The sequence below is a fragment of the Pholis gunnellus genome, assembly GCF_910591455.1.
Source record: "Pholis gunnellus genome assembly, chromosome: 10".
Lineage (NCBI taxonomy): Eukaryota > Metazoa > Chordata > Actinopteri > Perciformes > Pholidae > Pholis > Pholis gunnellus.
In genome coordinates this window covers 23,200,073-23,214,853 of record NC_136537.1, presented here as the reverse complement: position 1 = coordinate 23,214,853, position 14,781 = coordinate 23,200,073, and the positions used below count along the sequence as shown (strand labels likewise).

General features: G+C 43.5%; 1 protein-coding gene across 1 annotated transcript in view; it reads right to left on the bottom strand.

Annotated features, from left to right (window-relative positions):
- The window catches only part of fat4 (FAT atypical cadherin 4), a gene marked incomplete at its 5' end in the record, with an annotated part of 99,527 nt that overhangs the window by 38,551 nt on the left and 46,195 nt on the right, over positions 1 to 14,781 (bottom strand). Inside the window, 4 exons of the mRNA XM_079167124.1 lie at positions 240 to 1,162; positions 3,516 to 3,866; positions 4,610 to 4,871; positions 10,054 to 10,185. Coding sequence (XP_079023250.1) covers positions 240 to 1,162; positions 3,516 to 3,866; positions 4,610 to 4,871; positions 10,054 to 10,185 — 1,668 coding nt within the window. The remainder of the gene's footprint in view (positions 1 to 239; positions 1,163 to 3,515; positions 3,867 to 4,609; positions 4,872 to 10,053; positions 10,186 to 14,781) is intronic.

Below are 14,781 nucleotides of genomic sequence, written 5' to 3'. Positions count from 1 at the left end.
ATAAGACCACCATGCCAAGTGGTCCAGTGCACCGTTACGACTCACATACCTGCACTTATTAAGTTAGTATTACTACAAATTTGGTTAAGGCATTAGCTTATTTAAGGTCTTAGAACTGTCATTCAAAACACACTGCCTTCTTTTCAGTCAGGAAGTCCTGTCTGTGAATGTTAATGACGTCCCAACTGCTTAAAACGTTAACGAATGTCTTGACAAAAAGAGAGAACAAACATACTGACCTGCAGAATGTTTTTTGGGAGATCCTCAAAGTTCTCCTGAACATTGACAGTGTAAGGCGAGAGCTCAAACTCAGGTGAGCAGTCATTCACGTCCAACAGCACAATGTTGACCGTAGCACGGTCCACCCTGGGGCTGCTGCCTCGGTCGGCGGCTTGGACCACCAGTGAATAGGACGAACGCGCCTCGCGGTCCAGCTGCTTGGCCACCGAAATCACCCCAGTAACCGAATCTATTCTGAAATCAGAGTTGGTGTTGCCTCCTGAGATGGAAAATCGGATCTGCCCGTTGGTTCCCTCGTCTGCATCGCTGGCGAACACCTGGATAACATCGGTCCCGGTCAAGGTGTTCTCCTCGATCTCGATGTCGTAGATGTTCTGCGAGAAGCTCGGCGTGTTGTCGTTGACGTCCAGAACCATCATAGTCACATCCATTGTTGAGGACAGAGGGGGTTCGCCTTTATCGGTAGCTACGACTGTGAGGGTGTAGTTGGAAAGCTCCTCGCGGTCCAGTTCCCCGACCAACCTGACGCCTCCGTCGATCGTACCGATGCTGAACTTGTTACCGAAAGGTCCTTTGAGGGAGTACTCGACGTAGCTGTTGGGTCCGCTGTCGGGGTCTGCAGCCTGGGCAGTGAACACGACCGTGTCCACCGGCGTGTTCTCCTGGATGTAGGTCATCCTCTGAGAGGTGAAGGTTGGCGGGCAGTCGTTGACATCCAGAAGGATGATGGACACCTGGGCGGTGCTGGTGAAGCGGGCCATGGGAGGAGGAGCCAGGTCGTTGACCGTGATCACCAGGTTGTAGAAGGATTGGATTTCTCTGTCCAGGGCCTTCTTGGTTTGGAGAACTCCGTCCTTGCTGATGACAAAGTGGCCTTGGGAATCTCCAGACGCAATTCTGTAGAGGAGCTGGGCATTCAGGCCTGGAAGACATAAAAAGAGGGAATCAGAAGACAATAATAAAGATACCTGAATTATTTCAAAAGGTAGATTGGATAACGAGATGCTGGTGAGCTCCATCTTCACTGAACACTGAGCTGAACAATGATTGTTTCATTGTTTTCAAATCCATTTTGTCAATAAATATCCCACAACCCAAGGTGACATCTTCAAATGTCCAAACCACGACGTTTTTTATTCACGATCATGTATGACAAAGAAAAGCATAAAATCATCACATTGGAGAAGCTTAAATCTGGCAAAGGTTTGGCATGACTGAAATTATTTGATGAAAAAAATTGTCTTTGCAACTCCAGTAAACTGAGAGCATCCCCGGTGTGGTCAGCCTAAAGTGCTTCGTGCCAAAAGATACTTAACATCAACGAGACAGACTCCATTTGTATTTTGCTCCCACGGTTAAATGTGTCACTTCCCTCGAGTGGAGAACTGACAAAACCTGGAACCAAAATTAAAGTTGGCCAAACAGGAGAACTCTGTGGTTGGGGCAGGGGTAAAGTAGGAGGCTCGTTCTTATTAAATCTCCTTTTCCTGTACATATCAGGCGGAGAGTTTGGGTGTATTTTTAACTAGAAAACCTGTCTAGTGGCACTCACGGTGCCAAAAAGAAATAAATCTACCAGGAACTATTTAATATGACCTTGAATTAAAAGAATAGCCAGATAACAAACAGTGGCGGAGGTTAAATGTTGATATTTTTGACTAGCGTCTATTGTTCCAGATGTGATTGTTAAATGTCCTGTATGCGTCTCAATCATATGCGTTATCTCCATCCATTTCCACAAATTGTGCATGTGCAGCAGCTGGAGCTCCGGCTGCTGCTCTCCAAGTCCTCCAAGTAGACGATCCGTTCATGTGCTATAGCTCGACTGATCGCTATCAAAAGACAAAAACACCGCAGCAAAACACTTCCTAAACTGATAGTGGAGGTTGTGACACTTTGGAAAATCCCTCACGATTGAAACATTTATTTAAAGACGGTGTGACCGAGTTGATGGATGTTGTGAACCATCTATCCTTGAAATCATGGCCTAATCCGCAGCACTGCCCTGGAACTGGGGGGTTGAAATGAGCTTAACTTGAGCGTCTGTAATTCAACTCAACGGGGTACTCATGTGGAAAGCGTCGGCACCTTCCCACACTCAGGCGTGTATTTACAGTACACAAGTAATCCCTTATCAAAAGCTTGAGTGCTACTTCCATCCGAGTTTAGGCTGCGCTGTCTAGAGACAAAGTCTGGGGGTCGGGGGGTCAGGGCTTAGGAAGTGCTAACAATGGCGGCGTTTTATTTTGACAGTGGAGAGCGGCCGCTATGTATCTGCAGAGGACGATGCGGTCGGATTATGTGGACGTTGGAGAAAGATGCCAGACTCTGGTTGAGAACCAGGCAGCATATTTCCCAGGAATGTAGGTCACAATAACCACATTAGGTCTGGGTGAAGCGGTAATTACAGCGGAGGAGAGTAGCGGTGACCGTTCAAATACCGCACGGCACTTCACATACATGAAACCCGCCACCTGAAACGCAGAAATAACTCAAGCCACTTAATCATACGGCGTGGCTGTGTTTCATCAAGTCATTCATGCGCAGACTCGCAGAATAAAAATGAAAAATAAAATGTAGGTTCGAGAGCTTCTGTGTAACCAACTGTCATAACGAAATGACAGGCCTGCAGTAAATTAATCTGCTTTGGCGAACTCACACTTGATTTATTCAGTCGGAGAGCACATTAAAACATTCTCAGAGAACTTTTAAATATAATGACATCTCTGGGATACCTGACCAGAGTCTAACTTCATGGCAATTTTAAATATTCCTCTTCTGACATATTTTTCTTGCACGAATTCAACTTCTCCTGATTTGGATGTGTTGCCGAATGTTTCTAAATATAGTAAAAAAAACAACATTTATTTTTGGTCTCTTGAGATTTTAGTGGTAAAATCATGAAGGAAAGTCTTTTCTGACAATTGTGATGTTTAACAAATGTCGATTTGTCAACTAACCTTACGATCTAATAAAAATGTATTAATAATATTAATATTAAAGCCTCAAGAAGCAATAGATTAAGCAGCTACTTTTCCGATAAAATGTTAAAATCAATGCATAAATGATAAAAGCAAGGCAACAAGCCAAGAGTGATTAAATAGTGGAATAATGCATCTCCTATTTACTGACTATAGATCTATTAGAGCCTGATAAATATCGCTAAAGTCATTTCTGAACTTATTGTTCAGCAGTTAAAAATCCTGCCAAATAACAGAAATATTTGTTTTGTGTTCTTTAAATTCCATCTCCCTCATAATTTCCCATCGACGTACCATCATCAGCATCACTGGCCCCGACAGTCACGATGCTGGATCCAGGCGGCAGGCTCTCAGAGACCGACGTGCTGTACACGGTGGTGTTGAAGACGGGCGGGTTGTCGTTCACGTCCAGGACGTTGAAGTACACTCTGACTGTGCTGGCCTGGCCCCCGCCGTCCCGGGCCTTCGCCGTCAGAATGTAGTACTGCTGCGTCTCGTAGTCCAGCGGACGCGTCACGTTGAAGACGCCCGTCACCGGGTTCAGCAGGAACGCCTCGTCCTCGTCGTCCTCCTCCAGCGAGTAGGTGACCTCTCCGTTCACCGCCGAGTCAGAGTCGCTGGCCAAGATCGCCGCCACGATGGAGCCTGCGAGAGTCGGACGGGTTGTAACACAGAGGCGAGAAGTTAGACTTTACTGCCCCATAGAACAGAATGACTTTAATATTTCTACAGGGGGTCATTAGGGCTGTTTATTAATACCAGTGACTCCGTGATCACTCTGCCAGCTTCGCTTTTTTAACTCAGCCTGAACCAAAGCCAATCCCTGGTATTAAACTGATAATGTACAGATGAAAAATAATGCTATAACAGCTAATGATTAGGTGTTTTTATTAGTATATTTATATAATCATATCTTGATTACATCCCCACCTGACATTCTTCTGTCATTTTCCAAACTTTCTTTCTCTTTCTTGTGATTGTAGCAGTGAGCGGGACAGAGGAGCTGTGCCAGACAGTTGTCAGTGTTATTGCAAATCCTGCCGGTCGCTGATAGATTTCCATATAAATCAAATATCAGTTACTGTTCCTTTGACCTCTTAAACTCTTTTAATTCCCCCCTTAAGGAAGGTACAGAGGATTTGGGAGAGCTACAACGCTCTTATTAAAATGTTCTTTGAAAACTAAAAAGTATTTTTGTAACAGATACTCTTATAAACTGCTGAAGACGCTGCTCCTAATCATTTGAGATCTTGATGAGCTTAACAGAGCGGTCTGAGAGCTTTTGCAGAGCACAAAAACACTGCCTGTCTGAACCCACAACGTCTATGCATTGTCAGTGTGTTTTAGTTTGCAATTGGACGCTTTGCTGACTGACACTAAAACCTCACCCGGCGCCATGTCTTCGGGGATATCGAAGGAATACGTGGCCCGGGAGAACTTGGGCGTGTGGTCGTTGACGTCCTTGACGGTGATGTTCAGCCTCATGTCGGACGACTGTTTCCCGTCGTCCGCCCGCACCAGAAGGGAATACTTCGAACGGCGCTCCCGATCCAGCTTCTTGGTGGCGATCAGATCACCGGACTCGGGGTCGATCCGAAAGCTGTCGTCTGCCCCGCTGATGATGGTGTACGTCACGAGAGCATTGGGACCCTGAGGCGAAGGCAGAAAACGTGATATTATAAGTTTGTAACTGAAATTAATTTAAGTAACATTGCATAGTTGAATCAGCATGTTTACTGCACAAAACCACAAACCTAACAGTGGAATCAACATTTGTGTTTTGACTGACCTCATTGCGAGCAACAAACCAAACTTTAATTCAATATTTGCTGGCTACTGTACATTTTCTAAACGTGTTTATCAGTGTTCAGAGTAAAACAAGGGGCCAGTAAGTTAGATGCACTTTGCTGAACTCGGGCCACAAAGAGGAAGCGCATCGTGATTACGAGTATCAAAGCGACTCTAACCGGGTAGGAAATGAGTTTACAGCACATGTTAGCATGTCACGTCTGCAGATCAGACAGCCTACGTGTGTAGCATGAATGAAACGCTTCTTCACAGAGACACTCCATGAAGGAGAGGCTTCAGGTGTCAAAGAGGCCGTGCAACAGATCACAAATAAAGACAAGAGGAAACGCATGTGAAGGGATTAAACCCAGCTGACCCGCACAAACAAGAAGCAAACTACAAACTCCATGAATAACTTCAAGTCCTGCACAAACATGCTAACAAGAGAATGTGGTGAAAGAAAACAGAAACACCCTCATCTTGCCAAGTCATTCACGTGAATTATTAAACACTAAAATTTTTTTTTTTTCATTAAATAAAGTTAAAGTGCAGTATGATTATTTTGGTAACACTTTCTATGGCGCCCATGTCTATAATGCATTATAAACTCTATACTTTTAATGCTTTATAATCTATTGATAGCCCTGTATAATTAAACTTAGAACACATTATAAATCATTTAAAAAAGACTCATAAGGTCAAGTATCATAAAAGTAATAAGTTACTCTCTGAAAATATTGAATTGAAAATTGGGATCCAATAAAATGTGTTTGTGCGGGACAGAGGTTGAGATGATGTCACTAAAGTGGTAGATTTCTTCGCTTGTTTTTAGCAGTCAGGGAAACAATAAATACTTGATATGAAGGATATTTTAACACTGCAGCAACTCTAAACACTCTAACCTCTGAAATATGTCAAAAACACACGACTTTTACATCTTAAATCACATAATGTAATATAAAATGTCTCATTCATAAAGCTTAAACAGAAGAGGAGAGGTCATACGCAGAGAAAAAAGGAGCAGAAGCTGAACGCTCTCAGTCTTTGAACTTTTTGGGGGCTATAGTGTTCCTCTATAAATGCAACTAATAGATCCCCTGTTACCTTGGACGAGTACAAGCGCCGTGACACATGTGATCGCTATAGCGAGAGGCTTTGGAATCGGAGAGGCGGACCGAACGCGATATGACAACTGAATGGGCCCCGACGACAGAGCTTGACATTTATATTTGTGCCGGGGACAATCAGAGATCAGACAACTGTCTCACTCTGTGTCTTCTGATAAAAAAAGAAACATCAAAAAAGCTACTGCTATTCAGCCAGATAAGGTTCCGGTTACAGCCGGTTAAGAGCCAAGCTAAAAGGGACTCTTTCAGCTATGCCTGATGTCTGTGTGGTGCTTTTTGATCCTGCCTGGACAATGGAAAGGCTTAAACAGAGAGGCGTTGCATTAAGCTTGTTTCTGTCTCTGCATGTCGACACATTTACTGCCTTTGCTGGACAATGGCGCTCTCACAACGAACTGCGTTTAACATAAACTGTGTGCACGCAGTCATGTTGTCTCTCGCTTCTCACTTAATCTGTAGCTCTCAGGCATGTATTTGCCGAGCCGCCTCCTGAACTGAGCAGTGTTCCGTGGGAACACAAGTGCTATTTCAGGACGTTTGCATGAAGTTCTCAACTCCCCGTTGGCGCGCTGCTCGTCGGTGCTTCGCATCTTTGCCCCTTCTGACGCTAGTGCACCCTTGTGCGGTTTCCAATGAAAAATGGACTCACACGGCTTCCCGAGGCGCTATATTTTTTAAGAATACAGTTGAACACATTGAGCCGAGATAGATTTACACCAAGGCATTCTTTTTAAAAGGGACCACAGTATGTGGAATGGTAAAAGTATAATTTATGGATACAGGCATCGCAGGTTCATATAATTTCTGGAACGGACCAGAAAAGGAATAAATTCTGTCCGTCACAGAGGCAAATTAAATGGCTTTCCCTTCTATGTTTAACAGACTTTGTGCATAAAACCAACAGGTCTAGACACGGCAGTTCGCCAAAAGCTTTACAGGGGAGTCAATATCGTGAGGCCAAGTTCACGACTCGCTCTTATCTCTTTCCCGTGGCCGGTTTTTTACGACGGGGTAAAACCTCCGTCTTCTTGACCCTGTCTCTCATTGCATTACCAGAGACCCCGGTCAGAGATCCAGGCCCAGTGAAAAAAAAAAAGAAGGAGAGGGGGGACCAGGAGGAACGGAGCGAGGCCCCGCTCATCTAACTACCCTGCTGTCATCAATCAGTGGCTCCAGATCTGGCAATCCCATCAGCCACCTGGGCTGCAGGCCGGAACCCAACACCCGCGGTTTTGCCAATTAATTTTCTGATAGGGTTCAAAGGCAGAGCAAGGGAGGTGGGGAGAGGCCGAGCAGGGGATCCATCTAGACCCCAGTCCAACACACACACACACACACACGCACTCACACAAATATCTGTGTGTTAACGCACTAATTCCTCCCTCTCTCTTTGCTAAACTAACATAAGTAATTAAGATCCTACACACACTCACACACTTACGTACACGGTGGTTGTGCCCTCTTGACCTCCACTTAAAGAGTTTGACTACTTTACAGCTTTGGTTGTTTGGAGGGTTGGGGGGGTCGAGGGGGGGCAGAAGGAGACTCATTTAGCAGATGAGTGGTTTTTGGGAGCGAGCAGCTCGTATGAGAAGTGAGTGGTGCGAAGCAGACAGCGCCGGCGGGGATAGTGAGGCTTCCTGTATGCAACAGCAGCGAGCGCGTGTGCAAGCCAATCATAATACAGACTCCTGAAAAACAAGCAACGTGTTGTCACTGACGCCTTGAACATGAAGCCTGAAAAAGAGGCGGACCAACCGGCTGCACGACGCATTCACAACTGCAAAACAAAAGTGTCTTGAAATATACCTTGAGTGGGCGTGTGAGCCTCTGGAACACATTACCGTTCACTTTGAGGGCTACGCTCACTTTCAGAGGCCGTCTCCTAAAACAGCCATTTGTTGCACTTTTCTTCATTAAGTACGTTTTCTTTTTACCTGTGGCATATTTTCCACATAAGGTCAGAATTCTAATAAAACCTTCACAGTCTTTTCTTTCAAATGAGGTGAGAAACATTTTTTTTCAGAGAGGCCTCGCCTGCATGAGACAAAAAGAGCTTTAACTTTTATATTGGTTTTCTTTCAACCTCTTCCTTCTCTTTTGGGGCTGGAAACGGACCTATAGCGAAAACCGGATGCCTAGAAACAGCATTTTAATACCCTCACACATGAATCCCACATGTAGCACTGTTAAATTGGAAGGGATCATTACCGATGTCTGAATTCAGCCCCGTCAGCTGGCCAACAGCTTGCACTCTTGGCTACTCTGCGCTGGCTCACACATGTGGATTTCTCAACGAGCGTTCCGTACGCTCGGTGTCAGCGCAACTTAAGTTTCCTGCGTAAGGATGTGGGCAAAGACTTGGCTGGCCTCGTATCTGGCTCCGAGTGAGAGCTGGAATGAAGTACAGGCTTCTATTTAGCAACCTATTCATGGCAGCACTGAAGTTTTGGAGTAAACATCTCTAGAATCCGTAATTCAAAAAAAAAAAAAAGAAGAAAAGGCTACTCTACATTCTCTTTAAGTGTCTGGATGCTTTTCTTTTGCATTTGAATCCAGGAAGCAAAATGTTGCTCCTCAACGAGTTCTTTAAATCGATCGAGACTTTATATTCACACCTGTGTGCATGCACAAATGAATGCTTAATTTTCTTATGGCTGACACTAAGATATGAGGGAAAAGTGAACGACTGCACAGTTTAATTTCAACACCATATGTGCTCAAGATCAAAGATCTGAATGCTTTGGCGCTAAAACCAGAAAAATAATCAAATGATGTCCTTAATAAAAGACTGACCTGCTTCCAGGGCCGAGATTTACAGTCAGCAGAGTATTCTGACAAAAGGAAAGTGGCCAGGAGTGAGGACTTTCTACGACGACTTTTCTCACATTCGGAGTGAAGAGAATTGGGGCCGAGGCGACAGCTGTGCAATAAAAGACGTGTGGCCTCATAAATTAACATTAAATTCGAGTCCATATTCTCTCTTTTCTAATCTCTCTCCCCTCTATGACCCGACTTTTTCCATTGTGTCCTTTGGCTCTGGGTGAGGGACCGCAGACCTTGGAGATGCCGGCAGAGCCCTGCGTCTCTCTCACTGCAGGATTTGATGTCCACATCCTGCCTAAAGCAGCTAGAGATGGAGCCTTTAACTAATTGAGAGTGATGTAACGTGAACTATGGTGGCCGCGGAGGGACTATCAGAGCGGCAGGCCCAAAAAAAATCAATCGCTGGCTGTTCTCCTCCAGGCTCCGTGACACCGGTGGCCTCGACGCGTCTCAGATAACGTCAACATGAGACGGACAGAGACAATTCTGTGTGTGTGTGTGTGTGTGTGTGTGTGAGTGTGTGTCTAGAGGAGAAAAATGTATGAAGACAGATTGATTCAAAGTGGCGTTCTATGTGTTTGTGTTGCTGTGTGAGGGTGAAAGGAGCACAATCTGTCTCGGCCACCCTGTGTCACTGTGCCAGTTAATTGCACTGTACTGAATTATTTCACCCCTGGTCCAATTATATGTTTTTTGTCCACCTAATAACTATAACCTCTAAAACTCCTCCTGTGCCTTCCTTCTCTTCCCACATTGAACTTGTAAATGTGCACATAATAACTTTCATGATCTTAATGTTGTTTCAATGGCTTTTCTGCCCTGAATGTCAGCAGTTTTTCTTTTTGGCATGAAAACCATCCAACTTAAAGATACTAAATGTCGACTTTATTCCATTATTGACAGCTGCGTTGGCCTCAAAATCCCATTTGAATCTATAGTGGTTTTCTACACTGTAGGAGAAAAAAAGGGAGAGCTTATTTTCAATTTAAATCACTCCCAGGATATCTATTCGGAAAGCAGTGGAGTGGAAAACGGGCAGAGAAAAGAGCAAAAACACTGTCAGACAGAAGAGAAACTCGGGGAGTCATTACCTTGTCGGCATCCGTGGCTGTTAGCTGCATTATCTTGAAGCCGTCTCCGACGTTCTCCTCAATGGTCACATCGAGGATATCATTAGGGAAAACAGGCGGGTTGTCGTTGACGTCCTGCAGCGTGATCTCCACCTGCAGAGGAAGAATAAACACCACAGTTAAAGCTCTGCCTCACTCGGCCTCACTCGGCCTCACTCGGCCTGCTACAGCTGTTAAGATCGCTGCAATGAGACGAAAAAAAAAATCTTCTTGGATTTCAGATGATGAAGAAGCTGTACAAGAAGGGAGGCTGGAGAGTAAAAGCTTTGAAATGATGAAGTGTGGTATATTGACTTGAAAGGTCAAAACTAAGGAGACGGGTTTATTGTTTTTCTTAAAGATCATTTATTTCGATTTATTAGTAGAATAGTCTGCTCTTTAGGACCACAATCTTTTGACATTGGTTTTACTGTATAACAATTATACCTTTGAAATACCAAAACCTCGGTTGAGTTTGGAATACTACATAAACTAAAGCACTAGCTACTGTAAATGTAATTATTATGGTGAAAAAAATGATATAGATAATATAGGTAGCTAAAGTTAACTGGCCTAGTTTAGCAGAGTTGCAGCAATGTTCTGTAATCATTGTACACCGGCTAGTTAAGGCTAGCTGGTGAGATAGCGTTAGCTAAAGCTATTTTACCCACCTCATACCTGTTTCCTGTCACTGAATTATCAATTTTGATGGTCCAACACGTTAGTTATTATGTTTATTAAACCACATAAACAAAACAGTAACTAAACGTAATAACAATGGAGAAAGGAAGTAATACCAGAAAAACGAGTTCTACCATAAGGGTAACTATCCTAGCTTAGCATAGTAGCAGCAAAGCTAATTATTATCATTGTAGCATCTGAACGCACATCGGCTAGTTAAGGCTGGTGACCTACTTGTTTCCTGTAAGTAAATAATGAATCATCGATGCTCCAACGCCTTAGTAATTAAGTTTGTTTTAACCATATAAACCAATCCCTAACTAAATGTAATCATAATGGAGGAAAAAGACAAACCAAAACTAGCCTAGCCTAGCTTAGCTTAGCGGGGTAGCAGTCACTTAAATCTCCGCCTAAACACTATTAAATTCATGTGATTTGAGGTGGTAAAATATTTATAAATCACATATCTAAACATTTTTAATTAGAGATGAATGTATTAAACTTACTCAGAGAAGAACGCTGAAGAAAAAACAAGAACATGTGTGTGTTGATAGGCTACCGTAGTAGTAGTTCTGCTCCAGATACAATAGCTCACATCAACTCCCATGAACTACTATATCAAGATAACTGTATTGTGGGTAGAACTCATATACCCTACTGTCACTGGAGATCATGGAAATTGTACAATTTACAAATTGACTTGAGGCTTATTTCCATAGAGACTTACATTGAGTGTAACAGTAGAGCAAACTAACTGCAGCTCTGGGATTTTCACTTTCATGTCTTAGAAACCAAAATAAACACACATTACTGTAGACCGCAGACCCCCCATGAAGATAAACTTTGTCCCATATAGTGAGACTTGTGCTGATAACCTAAATGTATTACAGACACAGCAGTGGTAAGAGTGAAACCTATGATTAGATTGATTGTTTATATCAATGATATGATTTTAAGTAAATCAAAGTGGCATTTAACTTTTCCTCATTTTACAAAAAAAAAGATCTTGTGAGCCAACTTAAGGATCCCCAACAGTTCTTTCACCGCACTTGGAGAACCCTTCGTTGCCATGCTGGTTTGCGGTAAATATACTACAAGTCCAAAAGTATGTGGACAACCCTTTCCACATCCCTTTGTTTGTGCTGTTCATGGTTTTGGATAGGCCCCTTAGTTTAGATAAAGGGAAATGTTATTGCTCCAGCATGAAATATTTTAGACAATAGTGTGCTTCCAACTTTGTGGCCCTTTCCGGTTTTAACATGACAATGCCCCAAATGCAACAAAGCCAGGTCCTTAGGGAAATTACTTTCCCAGTTTGTAGGAATTTGACTGGCCTGCACAGATCCCTATAATCCCACCCTACTACAAGAGCAATATAAGAGTAATGCTTTGTATGTCCAATCTCATTTACTGCTACAGTTCTAATTGGAATCAAACCAACCTACTTGAACCAGCCACCTATAGCGGGACGGAGAGGCAGTTAAGCTCAGCTGTGCAAATGTCTGAGGGAAAGTGGAAACCCCGGAGACAGTGAGAGTGAGACATTTACGGTTTCAGATGCTCTGTGTCTAGTGTGACGATATTACATTTCCACTCATATCCCACAACTTAAAACTGCGATCCCCTCCGCCTCATTCACTAACCCAAATATGCATTTCAAAGCCGGTAAACACGGCTCGCTTTTTGAATCATAACAGACATTTTGCTGCGCGTTCTCTGTTTATTGACTCTATAAATATGGAAAAGCCATGTTTAAATTCTCCAGTGATAGGATCTCCATTAATGTTGACAGTGATTATGGTAATTATTCTAGTGCCAGGCGTCACAAGATGCCCCAACCTCTCTTTTTTCGCAATCCCCCCTCCCCCTCTGAAACACACACACAGATGAAGCTACGCGTCAGTGAGATGAAATAGGAAATAGCAAAAGAACAGTTGTCAAAAGTCTACAATGGGTGCAGCTTTGTGAGGCAACAAGAGTTTCCCAGCGGGCATTTATAGAGCAGACAATAGGCCTCAAGGCCGTATGACCACCGAGGTGTGTGTGTGTGTGGGGGGGTCAGATACAGCAGCCTATTGAAACCCGGCTATTGACAGGAAAAGCAGACTCCACATGTCCCAGAAATGTGGATTGCAGCCGAACAGTAGCAGGAAACTCTTCGTAATAGTTGCCATAGACTCCTTTGGTAAAAAAAAAAGCTCAGTTCATTAAAGATGACCCAGAACAAAAAGCTTGAGGGAGCTGAAATGGTGTCAGAGTCTGGCTGAATAAAATATGCTCCTTGCTGTTTACTGCCATGATGACAGCCTGCAGCCGGGCAAATCTGCATGCGTAAGGTCACAATTAAAACCCGTCACCGAACACTTAATTCATCTGATCTGCTTGTGCCAGGACGAGGATGTTGTCCACTTATTAAACCGACTCCGATTCGGTGTCTGCATGAGTGGAGATAATTACAGGAGAACAAGACAGATTATGTCCCGGGCACCAGCGATGCAAAAGTCGCACACAAACGAGCCGCAATGACAGCGGCTCTCGACTCAACTCGCGCCCGAGCCCAGGGACCGGGGCAAAGTCAACAAACAATGAATATTTATCTCCCGCCCTGTGTGTCCCCCTTGATGTGTAAATAATGCAAGGCCCACTTCAGAGGAGTGATCTAATTAGGGTAGAAGTGCAGTTTTGAGAAATAATTACGCTTCACGCTTCCCGTTTGCATTACCCAGGCTCCCACGGGACGGGAAGATATCAAAGAGCTTTGGTGAAAAATTCATCGGAGGAAGAAGAAGCAAGGTCATGAGGGGGGGGGAGGGATGAGAGAAGGGGGAAGAGAGGTTTTGTTCCCTCTACCTGCGGACCCAGACGCCCCGGCCAAGGCAGGTGAAACACATTAGTTTACAAGGTAATAGATTGTGTTTCACGAACTACTGTTTCAAGTTGCAGGGGCTGCCAACTGGCTGCCAGAGTTGTATTATTTATGGAGAGGTATGAATGATTCACGCGTCAAGTGGTTCCTGAGCGCTGTCGATTATGAGACCTTAAGTGATGGAAGGTATTTGTCCAACAGGTCGGAGAATAGAGCTCATACTCAGCTGCGATAAATTGATCTTGTCACAGAATTCACCAGAGCTTGGATGATGAAGGCAGTACTGACAGGTGGGATAATTTAGTTGTCTGAGTCTACGTTATGTAATCTAGTATCCTTTCCCATTCGTAGAATTCACATTTAAAACCTCAGTTCAGACATATTTTCAAAAAGGCGTACTTTTCCACTCACCTCCAGTAGTATCTAGCCGTGCAGCTTGGTTTTTATGTGCCGACATTTTGAGATATCTGGAATTTCAGCAGTGACCCCAATTTAAAAGGGGTTAAAAAATATTTTTTTTGTTATGCTCAAAGCATGGGAAAAATTCTACAGCAACTTGTTTTTCCAGTAAAAAATGACCTGGTTATTTTGAATATTGCACTGAGCTCAAAGGAACTTCCAAGCAAAGAAATATTCCGTATGAAAACTGTTGAGGGAGAGGTCTGTGGATTATGACCAAAGAGTAACCAAAACATTGATTTTGGAAAGAAATGCTGTGGTTAAGTGTCATTTTTAATGCTTTGAGGAGCGCAAATGAAATTCCATTAACCTCAACTGTATCAGGATGGAGGTTTTAAAGGAGAATAGGCATACAATACCAAAAGCGAGGCTGAGAAAATACTGTGTTTTTGTAATTTGGGTAAACTGACCTTTAAAACAAAAGTATAAAAGTATCGCTGTATCATTCGTTCACATGCTGTTAAAGGGAAAGTGGAAGTGAAGCAGACATCAAAGTACAGACACTTCACCTCAAGAGTAACAGAATATACCAAAAATAACTTCTCCATCCAACACACTGTAATATCCGAAGTGAGTTACAGCTGAAGGTAAAAGCATCACCTGCGTCCCAGAGCGCAAACAACCGTTGCTATTTTCCCTACATCTGAAAAAGAGGAAGTAGCAAAAGTTTTCATGTTCCCACTTAAAAAAAACGTCTCAGTTCG